The 14,002-nt window shown below is 41.8% G+C and overlaps 1 protein-coding gene across 3 annotated transcripts in view; it reads left to right on the top strand.

The window, feature by feature from the left end:
• Window positions 1-14,002, top strand: part of SIPA1L3 (signal induced proliferation associated 1 like 3) — a 109,551-nt gene that overhangs the window by 8,152 nt on the left and 87,397 nt on the right. For all 3 annotated transcript variants that reach the window (XM_089659433.1, XM_089659434.1, XM_089659435.1), the window contains exon 3: window positions 8,261-8,391. In XM_089659433.1, the coding sequence (XP_089515559.1) occupies window positions 8,261-8,391 (131 nt within the window). The remainder of the gene's footprint in view (window positions 1-8,260; window positions 8,392-14,002) is intronic.

Raw genomic sequence — 14,002 nt, forward strand, 5'->3', positions numbered from 1 at the left:
AGGCCTGGCAGAGCATCACCAGGGATGAAACCCAGCGTCTGGTGATGTCTATGCATTCCAGACTTCAGGCTGTAATTGGCTGCAAAGGATTTGCAACCAAGTATTAAAAAGTGAAAGTTTGATTTATGATTATTATTCTGTCCCATTACTTTTGGTCCCTTAACAAGTGGGAAGCACATATACAAACTGTTGTAATTCCTACACCGTTCACCTGATTTGGATGTAAATACCCTCAAATTAAAGCTGACAGTCTGCAGTTAAAGCACATCTTGTTCATTTCATTTCAAATCCATTGTGGTGGTGTATAGAGAGTATTATCCGCCGTTCCGTCCCCCGTACATCCCGATGCTCGCAGGGGACGGAACCCAGATGACAGATGCTGGCATCCGCCAGATTACATTTCCGGGCACACTGCAGGAGGGACATCGCGGGAGCGCAGGACAAGGTAAGTGATCGAAGATCGCAGAGCAACGCTGCATGGTAAGCCCAAGTGTAGCTCGGGGTTACCGCTTGTGGTGCTGAAACTTTACCACAAGCTGCACTCGGGAATACCGCCAGGGAGGTTACAATAAGGAAAAAAACCTTGTTCTTTGGATCTGTGATGGAAGTTAGATCTGCAAACGCCTTCTGTTTTCAGAAGATTGTACAGTGTTTGTGACTTATGAAATCGGAACTTGACTTAAAAGTGAAAGTTCTGTTTATCACCCTCCCCTTGCCTTACTTTAATAATTTGAAGGTTTTTTTTTTTCTTAGTTTCCTGACAGATACCTCGAACTTCTGCAATTCCCGCCTAGTTGAGAAATACGTCAGCTTGGCCCTCCCCCTGCCCACATACAGCCTCCTGAGACACATCACATGTCCCAGTAGGCTGCGGGACCAGTCTGAAAGCACAGCACAATCTTGGGCATGTGCAGTGGGGAGCCAGCTGGAAGTCACAGCTGGCTCCCACATCCAAGATGGCGCCGCCGGTGATCTGAAGCCCAGTGAAGGGTTGACACCAGTGAGGACAGCGCTAGACGCCTGGACCAGTGAGTGTCTGTTAAAAGTCAGCTGGTACAGTATTTGTAACTGTTGACTTTTATTTTTTCAGTGTCAGTTCACACTGGAACACGGTTCCATAAACCTGCATTCTGTCCGAATTTCCTGCCCCGAGTTCAGAGCGCGCTGTTTGCATTCTGCAGTGGGTGTCATTGTAAAGTTAACACCCCCCCCATACGCAAATTGCATACAGTGAAGGAAATAAGTATTTGATCCCCTGATGATTTTGAATGATTGCACCAACTGTTGTCACCTTCTCACCAAGCTGCTTTGCGATAGTTTGGTAGCCCAGTCCAGCCTTGTGTAGGTCTACAATCTTGTCCCTGACATCCTTGGACAGTTCTTTGGTCTTTGCCATGGTGGGGAGCTTGGAATCTGATTGTTTGATTGCTCCTGTGGACAGGTGTCTTTTATACAGGTAACAAAATGAGATTAGCAGTACTCCCTTTAAGAGACTGCTTCTAATCGCAGCTTGTTACCTTTATGGAAGACACCTGGTAGCCAGAAATCCTGCTGAATGATAGGGGATCAAATACTTATTTCCCTCATGAACATGCAAATCAGTGCATCATTTGTTAGACATGCATTTCTTTTGAATTTTTGTTGCTATTCTGTCTCTCAGTGTTACAATATATCTACCATTCGATTTTTAGACTGATCATTTCTTTGTGAGTGGGCAAACATTCCAAATCAGCAGGGGATCAAATACATATTTCCTTCCCTGTATGCAGTGCATTTGCATGTACCTTGGTACCATGCGATCCTGTTGCATACTACAGGGGATGCTCCCTCCTGTCCCCTGCAGCTGCCACGGGTGCTGTATTACAGGACCGGAGCTTGCTGCAAATAGGTAAGTACTGCATGTACATTTTTTTTCCTTTTTTACTCAGGTTAGTCAGCATAGGTAGCAGGAAGGGGGAAGGGACATTTTTAAGACCAGTTAGGTTTAGGCTGGAATTCCACTTTCATTACAAACTGGCTTATTAAGCAATGATGTGTATATCATCAAGAGATTTCCTTTAAGATTGGTGTAACTTTTTTTTCTTCTAATATTTCTTTATTTTTTGGTATTTTGAATGGGTGCACACAATGTTAATGTTACATAACAAAAAGCAGGTGTACATCCTGACCGACATATGCTGCGTTGCAGAGTGCAGCTTCATTAGTCCCTGTGATCAGCTGTTGTAGATTCTAGGACCGCCTGGAGAATCCATCAGTTGGAATATTAGTCAGAAGTCATGTTCCCCATCAGAATTATAACTTTATCCTAATTATCTTCACTTCTAATGAACTGCTTAGCTGTGTGTATGTGAATGTTATTAATAGCTTGTTTTATGGGCCAAGACATGATTAAATTTTCCGACCCCCTTAACATAGTGATCATGTTATTGAGTAGAGAAGGATGTAAGTATAATTGTGCTCCATTTGGGGGGGGGGGCTCTGGCTACTCTCCATATGGCACATTTTTATTCCTGTAAATAAGTTGGACAATACTGACATCCATTTTCTGTATCGTCGTAGATACGTGGCATGACTATTTAGGACTGTTCCTAGTGCCATGTAATAGTTATTTCCAGTAATGAGAGCTAAAAATAAAACTCACATGGCCGAAAATAAAGACCATTACAGCACATGCGTTGTAGCTTGGTGAATTGAGCCGATTATGTAAACTGATGTGAAGGTGCAGAATTTGTGTCTGTTTGGCCTAATTAAGATAATGTCCCTTTATTATTGAGCAAGCTTCCTAATAGCTGTGAAGGCATGGGGGACCGTTCCTATTATAGATTTTATGAATACAGCACGTCTCCGGAGAGAAGGATGCCTGTCAGATGTGGTAATTAGCACAGTGTTAGCATTAATTTGGGAAACAACTACAGCAAAATCGCTCTCACCAGCTGGGACTTCGTAATACTGTGCCTTTATATATGTACAAGTGTGTCTATCACACTTCTGATAAAGGATTTATTTGCCTGAAACTAATATTTTATTTTGTGGTTGGATGCCCACTGGTTTCTTGTACTTCTGAGGGATGCCATCGGAGTACATGGCTTTAATCAGTGTCTCATTGCTCTTGCTGCATTCTCTGTAACAAAGAGTACATAAAACACCTACAAAGTAGAGTAACAGTAAAGGGTGCTTAAGGGGTGAAACACCACCAGGTCACCAAACTAAAAATGAGTAGAAACCATCTAAACAGGGAAAAGTAGAGAGTCCAAACAAAAGTCTCTATAGTATGTGGATAAGATAGTCCAATACACTTATGGCTGCTCCACCAAAGAGATATTATTATTATTATACAGGATTTATATGGTGCCAACAGTTTGCTCAGCGCTTTACAATATAACAGGAGACAATACAGTTCAATACAAGAGGGAAAGGAGGACCCTGATCCTTGGAGCTTACAATCTAGGAGATAAAAATAGTCTCTGTGAATATACAAAAGGAAAACAGGGAGCGCCAACTAAGTGTAGTATTAAAAATATATTCCGTTTATTTAAGACAATTGGCAACTCGGTAAGAATAAAACTTGCTCATTAATAAAACACTGCTGTGCGACTCGGTAGTACATTTCTCCACTGTGTAAGACCCTGCGGCTGCCAGCTCTGTGGACTGGACACTGAGGGACAAACCTGGAAGTCTTTAGAGCCACTCTGGAACACATAAGGGGCATGGAAGTGGACATAACGCCACACATGGAAGATCCTGCGGGGGAGGGGTGTAGCTACGTGTTTTGGAGTATCCAAGCTCCTTTCCCAAGCCATAGAAACACATGGGACTACTATTATTTATCAGAGGGCAGCAAGGCTCAGCTGAAGCTTCTATTGAGCTAAATCTCTCTGTCATTATGTTTTGAGACTGGTTTAGCTCAATAGAGGTTTCCCCTGAGCCTTATTGTTCTACTATAAATAGTAGTAGTCTCATAAATTTCTGTGGCTTGAAAAAGGAGTTTGGATGCTCTGAAATGAGTAACAATGCTCCTCCACTGCAAGATCTTCCCAGTGTGAGGTCATTTCCCTTTCTGCGCCCCTCATGCGCTCCAGAGTGGTTCTGGACACTTCTGGGTTTGTCTGCAGTCTCTTCTCTACATCTGTTCAAACTGCTGAGTTTATAAAGCTTGCCTGGAAGTTCAGAAAAAGGGGGTGGAGAGCTGAAATGACACACTACAGAGTTCAGTGTGGAGAGCTCTGAGAGCTGGTTGGAGGGAAGAAACACACCCCCTTCACACAGCTCACAGGAAGAGAGATGAGGCTGCCAATCTGCTGGAGGTCCCTCCCCTGTCACCATTTTTCTCTTTGTCAGGAAAACTTGTCAGAAGTGATTCATGCTGATAGAGAACCGAAGCAGCATGCAAAAATGACACTTGGTGCTCTGGATTGAGACAAGAACACACTATAGAGGGAAATGCTGTGTTCATATTTCTGGATAGACAACTAAGAACAATCAATAAATACCTCTGCACACTTTACTAACTAATAAATACTTACTTCTAAACACCTTCAAGAAAAGTAATACTTTCACCCTTGAAAGTAAATCAATATAACCAACCTTCTCTTATACATATAGAAAAAACTTCTACCCCAATACCAAAAATAAATAAATAATAATCAATAAATAAAATAAAATATAAAATATAAAAAATAATAATCAAAATGTCCCAAAATTATATCCATATTATATATTTTGGATATAATTTTGGGACATTTTGACTATTTTTTTATATTATTTTACAACTAAGAACAAGTCATGTAGGCATGAGTGAAATCATGTGCTACTACACATTTTGGCAGTACTTCTAATGACCAACCACACGGTAGGAGCCGTCGTTCCGTGTAAGTTGCCTAAGCCTAAAGGCCTAGGAGCATACCAAGGAACATAAAAGGTGAACCGACTAGTCCATGCCTGCACCAAAAATGCAGATATCTGGCTATTGAAAATTGGTATTACCCTGTATCTTATCCAAGATACGCACATTCCTCACCCCAGACACCACCAAACAACTCGTACACTCCCTCATCATCTCACGCCTGGACTATTGCAACTCCCTTCTCACTGGCCTACCCAAATGAACGCTATCCCCACTCCAGTCGATCCTAAACTCAGCGGCCAGACTCATCCACCTCACCAAGCGCTCCACATCTGCCTCCCCCGTCTGCCAATCCCTTCATTGGCTCCCGATTGCCCAACGCATCAAGTTCAAGCTGCTAACCCTGACCTACAAGGCCATTCACAACGCCGCCCCAAACTACATAACTGACCTGATACCCAAATACTACCCTACCCGTGCCCTCCGCTCCTCACAGGACCTCCTGCTCTCTAGCTCCCTGGTCTCCTCCTCCCACGCCCGATTACAGGACTTCTCCAGGACTTCCCCCATTCTCTGAAACTCCCTACCCCAATCCATCAGACTGTCACCTACCCTCCTCACCTTCAGGCGCACCCTGAAAACCCTCCTCTTCAGGGAAGCCTACCCCAACCTCACCTGACGCCCGACCTCACCTAACAACCTTCTCCACTCCACCCACCACTCCATCCCCCACAGCCATCTCCTCCTGTGCCACCTTCCCCTCCCTCCTAGATTGTAAGCTCGAAAGAGCAGGGCCCTCGAACCCCTCATGTAGTGTATTGTTACTGTATTGTCTCATGTTCTGTCCCCCACTATAATGTACAGCGCTGAGCATACCCTTTGGCACTATATAAATACTGTATAATAATAATAATAATACCCCGATACAGCTTCAGTCACTTTTCCAAGATGGCTGGGGTGCCAAACAAGAAAACTTGGCACACAAAATATACGTATTTTTCAGCTATATTATTTATTTCCTAGCTTTTCAGGGTTTCTCTTTAGCCCTCCTGCATCTAACCAAAGCTGAAGTATCACCATTGGGTGAACTGACTATTTATTAGCGCTACATCAAATTTCTTGTCATTTTGTGTTTTTGGCTTCACTTTCCTGTACTAGTTTACCGTCTACACCAGTACATTGATCTTTTAATGAATCTCCATGTCTTTTGGAGCGTTCGCAGTTGGAGGAATCCCCATCATATTCATCCCCTGAGAACAACCATATCTCTGGGCTGTACTGTTATTAATTTGACTGCAGCCTTCACATATCCCCATAACCAACATAACATGACCTACGAGGCATTGATTCCCTAATGGATTGCTTTTAACAATATTGATGCAGCCTCCCGAATAGCAGCTCTGTGCAACACTGTTGATAGTTTAGCAGATTATATTTAAGACCTTGACCTGATTTTCTCCCAAAGAAAAAAGTATAAATGGTTTGCTTTTCTAATTAGCATGTTGATATCCTTTAATGAACAACTGTAACTATTAGTAAATTGTTTACCTGGCCTTGTCTCCTGGAATGTATGGGCTCCGAATTAGAATATCAAGATACGACTTCTTTCTGTAGATGGTAAAGGAAAACTTTTAGGCTGGTTTCCCATTGATCAATTTTTCTCCCGCTTTTGCTTTAAAAAAAAGAGGAAGAAAATTGTGTAACCAGGGGCGGACTGACAACTCATGGGGCCCCTGGGCAATAGGGGATCATGGGGCCCCTGTGTCCTTCCCCAAACTCAAAAAAGCCTATGAAAAAGGTAGCAGGGGCATCTCATGGGGCCCCCTACTGACCCTGGGCCTTCGGGCAGTGCCCGAGTTTCCAAATGGTCAGTCCGCCCCTGTGTGTGACCATATACCATATTCTCCTGTTCACACTGCTCCGTTGCAGGCCAGTTCACCTCTACATGGAACTTAATGGAAAATGTGCCATAAATTCATCAAAAATGCACCTACGTTGCGTTTTTGGTGTATTTTTTTGGAGTCACATGTCCTTTTAAAAAACGCACTGTAAATGCAGTAAAAATGAAGCAAAAATGTATATGCGTTTTTGCCTCAGATCAGTGTGAAGGTAGCCTTATGCTGCATTCAGACCTGAGCAGAGCGATTTTCAGGAGCTTTTTTGAGCATTTTTGCTAATTTTACAGACATTTTTAGAAGAGTATTACTAATGTATTACCTGTGTATTCAAGCTTCAGCCTTTTTGTTTTAGCCAATGGAAATCAAAAGTGGGAGGAGATCAGTTAACATAGCTTAAAAAACAGCTGAAAAAACACTCAAATCAAGTGTTTTGGGTGTTTCCATTGAAGTCTATGGGACCTAAAATGCTCAATTCTGCCTGAAAAGTAGCTTGTGTACTTTTTTTGAGCAACAGGTATTTTGCTACAAGTGACAAGACGCTAAGGTGTGAACAAGGGCTATTGAAAACATGCGGTTTTTGCTTGTTGGGCGTTTTTGAGCTTCGAGCTGCAAGCTACAAAATGCCCAAGTGGGAACGGGGCCTTAATGGTTTAAACACCTTTCAGTTGTACTACAGTGGGCAATTTTTTTTTGCTTTTACAGTGTCTTTAGATCAACATTGGAACCCCCCACTCCCATCCCATACAGCTGTGTGCAGTACTTGGTGGAATGATGTACAGCTCTAAATTGGGATAAAATCCAGACTGTAGATTGATGAGGACCTCACTTGAGATGTTTCAAATGGAGGTTCAAGACTTGATGGCCGATGGGTACATTGTATCCCTTTTCTAGCAATAGAAGAGTATATCTTGCCCATGCCCCCTGCTTTCCACAACACCCCAATTTATTTAGTAGTTCCCAATATTCCACAATCCTCCATGTAGTAGACAAAGGTCTGTGTGAGTAAGGGAGGCCATAGATTATGTAATTTTCTTTCCTTCTACCAGGGCTGAAAGAAAAGAAAATTGCTTGATTCCCCATCAACACAGTCAGTGTTGATGGGGGAATCCCTCCTGCAGCGCCAATGTGTTCTGTCATTGGGGAGTGCCGGGAGCTTACCCTGCCGGAAGAACACAATGATTAGTGTTGTCGGCCAAGGCCGTTGGCACTAATTGTTCGAGGGAAAACCCGACAGGCTACTATGGTGCCCATTCATGGATCAAAATTTGTCCCTTCCCTTCTGAACCGGCAGAATTTAGAACCATGTATGGGCCAGCTTAAGACTCGGCCACTTATAGATTGCCATTATAGCTGTGAGCCACAATAGCGGAAATCCTGTGATTTCACTTTACAGAGGAATGTTCTCAGCAAGATGAAGTGGTGAGAACACAGACCAGTCACTGGATGTTTATTGTTTTAGCTGGATCACAGAGTAGAGCATATGGATTTGAAGTAAATGAAATGTGAACTTGTTTTCCAGAACACTGTAATTATTTTGGAGTAGACGAGAAGTTGGGTCCTGTTGCTGTGAGTCTGAAAAGAGACAAACTGGAAGACAGCAAGGAGCATGGACCACAATACCAGTACAGGATCATCTTCAGAACCAGCGAGGTAAGGACACTGTGAGGTTCTTGGTGTCAGATTCTGAGAAGAAGCTATCATAGCAGAGTTTAAACGTACCGCCACGTTTGTTGAGAAAAATGAAAAACATTCCCCTCTGGGGGATCTACGTACATTGCAGGGATCTTAACAAACTTTGTTGCAGATTCTTATCTTTTGTTATTGTGAAGAAATATACTCACCGGCCACTTTATTAGGTACACCTTGCTAGAGCCAAGAAAATATCCCCCACACCATTACACCACCATCACCAGCCTGAACCATTGATACAAGGCAGGATGGATCCATGCTCTCATGTTGTTTACGCCAAATTCTGACCCTACCATCTGAATGTCACAGCAACCAGTCTGCCCATTCTACTCTGATCTCTGACCTCAACAAGGCATTTTCATCCACACAACTGCCACTCACTGGATATTTTCTCTTTTTTGGACCATTCTCTGTAAACCCGAGAGATGGTTGTGGGTGAAAATCCCAGTAGATCAGCAGTTTTTAAAATAATCAGACTGGCCCATCTGGCACCAACAACCACGCCACATTCAAAGTTGATTAAATCCCCTTTCTGATGCTCTGTTTGAACTTCAGCAAGTCTTCTTCACCATGTCTAGATGCCTACATTTTTTGAGTTGCTGCCATGTGATTGGCTGATTAGCAATTTGTGTTACCAAGCAATTGAAAAAGGAGTACAATAATTGTTAATGGGAATAGGAGTGGTTTCATAATAATCAGCTGATGCACTTGCTGGGTTCTAATGAGGAAAATGGCAGGGTATGTACCCCTTTTAGATGTGATATTTCCTTGGGAGCGCCTCACAAAAAAATTAACTTTTTGTTGCAGGGGATGCCCAAAATTTGACTTTTATCTTCATGCAGACTTTTGGGAAAATCAGTGAGCCAGTCACACAAAGCAGGAAATGACATTTCTGGTGGGCATTCTGTACACAATCTTTATACAGAATCAGAATGCTTCCAGGTTACAGGCATTTACAAAAAAAATACAGGTCTGCAGGCTGAAGAGGAAAGGTCATATTTAATAACAGTGTGGATTTAATTACAGTATGACTTGTGTAGGAATTGTATGTTACATTGTTTTGGGGTGTTTTTTCTATTTTTTCCCATGAAAGTGGAGTTACTCTTTAAAGCTGTACTTCAGACAAATGGCTAAATACACAGTTTAAATATATATTTGAGTGTTTCTACATATATGAGTGAATATTGTATGTATTTCTCTCCATCCAGGCACAAACAGTCCTTCCTGGAGGGGAAGAAAACCTGATTTTCTCTGTTTTAGTTTTTAAAAAAAATTGCAAGTAGGTCCTGTCCCTTTCCCAGCCTGTGACTGGACAGTGAAAGAGAAGCAGTACACATCTTGCATTTACAAAAAAAATACAGGTCTGCAGGCTGAAGAGGAAAGGTCATATTTAATAACAGTGTGGATTTAATTACAGTATGACTTGAGTAGGAATTGTATGTTACATTGTTTTGGGGTGTTTTTTCTATTTTTTCCCATGGAAGTGGAGTTACTCTTTAAAGCTGTACGTCAGACAAATGGCTAAATACACAGTTTAAATATATATTTGAGTGTTTCTACATATATGAGTGAATATTGTATGTATTTCTCTCCATCCAGGCACAAACAGTCCTTCCTGGAGGGGAAGAAAACCTGATTTTCTCTGTTTTAGTTTTTTAAAAAAATTGCAAGTAGGTCCTGTCCCTTTCCCAGCCTGTGACTGGACAGTGAAAGAGAAGCAGTAGACTGATGAGTTCATCTTTCTGTTGGTTGGCACAGTCAATTGGCTGGCTCTTCACGTCTGTGTTCTGCTCTCTCTGCAAGAGAATGATACCAAGTCAAATTCATGTACTTACATTGATTACATTAAAAAATATGATGTATTGATAAAATATAGCCCTAGGTTGGTTTGTGTCATTTTTATCTACCTGGAGTTCATCTTTAAGGGCCAATTCACACTACATGCGTTTCAGTTGCTTTTTTTCTGCATCCAAAACACACAGAACGTTATACAATTAGGTCCATATATATTTGGACACAGGCACAATTTTTGATTTTTTCAGATATTTACCAAAATATATTCAAGCTTTAGTTATATAATGGATATAGGCTGAAATTGCAGACTCTCAGGTTTAATTTGAGGGTATGTACATCCAAATTGGAGGAAGGGTTTAGGAATTACAGCTCTTAAGAATAGCCATCCCCTCTTTTTCAAGGGACCAAAAGTAATTGGACAATTGAATGCAATCATAAATAAAATGTTCATTTGTAATATTTTGTTGAGAATCCTTTACTGGCAATGACTGCCTGAAGTGTGGAACCCATGGACATTACCAAAGACTGGGTTTCCTCCTTTCTGATGCTTTGCCAGGCTCTAACTGCCTTCAGTTGTTCTTTGTGGGTCTTTCTGCCTTTAGTTTTGCCTTCAGCAAGTGAAATGCATGCTCAATTGGGTTCAGATCAGGTGATTGACTCGGCCATTGCAGAATATTCCACTTCTTTTCCTTCACGTATTCCGGAACGCATCTAGACTAAGTTTCTATAGTGTGAACCGACTCTTTAGGATAAGTTTTGACAAATAATAAATGCATATTTTTTTACAGGTAAAAAAATTGCGTTTATTATTTTTGGTTCCAGGAGCCTCTAAGGCCTCATATGATCTCCCCTAGCCGTTTAGCTCTCCTGGCAGCAGAAAAACAGTAAACCCGTGTAAACACTGTAACGCGTTTGGCTGCGTTTACCCACATTTAGCACTTGGACATTTATTAATTTGATTGGCCAGAGTATTTTCCATTGACATGAATAAATGCCAAAGTGCTAACGTTTAAATGTGTTTACAAACGTTTTTGCTGCGTTTAGCTTTTTTGGCCAAAATGTTTCTCTCCTGAACACAATTCTTCTGTATTCGGGAGAGGAACATTTAACTGCTCCTAAACTCTGCTGCTCCTAAACTCTGCTGCTCTGGTAAAAGTCTATGTATACATGGACACTTGGGCAAAAAGCCCCTAAACTCACGTTTAGGAGCAGCAGTGTACATAAAGCCTAAAGGATTGCACCCACGGTCAGCAGATCACTGGTGCCATGCAGGTCTCCAGTAGACCTGTCAGTACAGGATGTACGGGCAAGCAGATATATATTGACAGGAAGAATCGGTGAACTGCCATGGTGCTCCACAGCACTGTGCTACTTCATTGTGAACTACAAGCTGTCCGGACTTGTAGTTTATTCATTCACGGAACTCTCCGCCCACGCTGCTTTTAAAAAGGGACATCCAGTATGGGGAACTTCTCCCTGTACTGCTGTCACAGGGAGGGGGGCATTGGGCAGCAGCTGCAGCATTAGGAAAATGTTACATGTTCCACCCAAAAATGAGTGGAACATGGAACATGTTCCCAAAGGTGAACTTATCTTTTAAAAGTACACATAATATGATTTGACTTGTTTTCAAGTGGGTGGATATTGAAAGGTTCGTACTTCTGATCCTAGGGGTCTCAGTGAGCCTCAGTGATAGCTATAAGCTGAAATCCAGGTAAATATTAATAGACCAATGAATAGGTATGTGACTGGTATAAATGTCTGAGTTTGGCTTGTTTTCAACCTTCTGTAATGCCTTGTACAGAAGCTCTGAGACTGGTTGAGGGATAGGCTATACTTGGCCATTCAGTTGTGCTGCATTCACATGTGCTAAAATGGAACAAGCTGGCAGCAGGAGAGATCAGAGAGATGACCACCTTAGTTTGTTGCTGCTCCTTTACTGGCCAGTCACAGACTGCTTAATTGTCTCATGGAAAAATCAATTCAACAGGCTGGCTGTGTGGTTTGCTAGAACTGTGTAAATCCCTGGAGTAGGTTGATATACAAATCCTATGCTATGCAGGACAGCTGCCATATATGTGTTTAATCTGTTTTAGCCATTTGTCTGAAGTTCATGTTTCAAGTGGTTGGAAACCCTCACATATACCCAGTGAAGTGACTGATCTCAGGTGATACACAGAGATCAAACAAATCCTCCTACATAAGTTGTACTTGTTTATTTGCAGTCTTCTCTTCTCTACATCCATTCAAAGTGCTGAGTTTATAAAGCTGGTGTGGGAGGTCAGAAAAAAGGGGGCGGGGAGCTGAAACTACAAACTGCAGAGCTCAGGGAGCTGATTGGAGGGAAGGGATACACACTCCTCCATGCAGCTCACATGAACAGAGCTGAGGCTGTCAATCTGCTGGAGCTCCCTCCAGTGTCACCATTTTTCTCTTGGTGTCAGGAAAATGTTTCTGAAATGACTCATGCTGATAGCAAAGGAATGAAGCAGCAGACAAAAATGACATTTGGTGCTCTGGATTGAGACAAGTATACACTATAGAAGGATATGCATTGTTCATATTTCATGTCTGTGGTTTACAACCACTTTTACTACAGCCATGCATATGAAGTCAGGAGTGCAAGTGCATGCTGGATCATCTCCATGACGTATGTAGTTCTGGAAATCTGAACTAGGGTTGTCATACATGCGACACATTTCCCACCAAGAATGTTGTGTGGTGAAATATGTACACATGCATGTAAGGATCACTGTACCCTCTGCATTATTTATCCCTGATTCAGGCAACATAACACTTAGTATAAAGACTCTTTTCTTTACTATAGGGAGAATCAAGGAATCAAAAAGATTTTGAATTTGTTGAAACATTTTTGTATACAGTAATAGAGATTTCTGCTCCTTCGTCCTTTCTTTACCTTGAGAATCTGATTGTCTCAAGTGGTGCTGCAATAAAATCTGTACTTACACATATCAGGCTGTGTGTGGCCAGCGTCACTCATCACAAAGTTAAAACACGTCCATTAATCTATCAATGAACCAGTTACTTCCTTTGAAGCTATTGTTTAGAATAATGGCATTGGTACACTACGAAGAACATCTAATGATGGTGACATTTCTTCCCCTGAATCCTTTCCTTCTTTATGATTTGTCTCTTCCTTGATCTTGCTGCAGTGGGTAATCCATCTATACGTGTTTGAAGCCAAAATCCAGGTAGAAATAATATTTTAAAAAAGTTATGTAGTTGCTTATAAGGAGGGGGGGTTACTAAAACTGGAGCACTCAGAATCTGGTGAATGGTAGCCAATCAGCTTATGACTTCAGCTTGTTTAATTAAGATTTGGAAATAAAACCTGAAAGCTGTTTGGTTTCTTTGTAGAGCTGCACCAGATTTTTCATGTTCCAGTTTTAGTAAATTTGCCTACAACTGACATAATCACCCAATAGAGAGAAAACAGGTGGCGCACACACCTAGTGCATTATCCAAGGTTTATTGTAGGAATTAAATCATAAAAACATACTCACAGACGAAGCATGTATCTAAAAAGCATAGAAAAATGACAATGGTCACAACGGCGGGCAAGGTGTTCTCACTGTCAGTGCGGTCAAATGGTTGACGCGAATCCCTTTCCTCAGAGCTGATGACCAACCTCTGATGCTGATGCACAATGAATGGAAAGTAAAGTAAGAGCCCTGCTGTTGATGCCACAGGCATAAAGCACACTCCCACACCATCCCACTCAGGCATCAACAGCAGGGCTCTTACTTTACTTTCCATT

Source organism: Staurois parvus, unplaced genomic scaffold (assembly GCF_062004578.1).
Source record: "Staurois parvus isolate SC_StPar_1 unplaced genomic scaffold, SC_StPar_1.0 ptg001157l, whole genome shotgun sequence".
Classification (NCBI taxonomy): Eukaryota; Metazoa; Chordata; class Amphibia; order Anura; family Ranidae; genus Staurois; species Staurois parvus.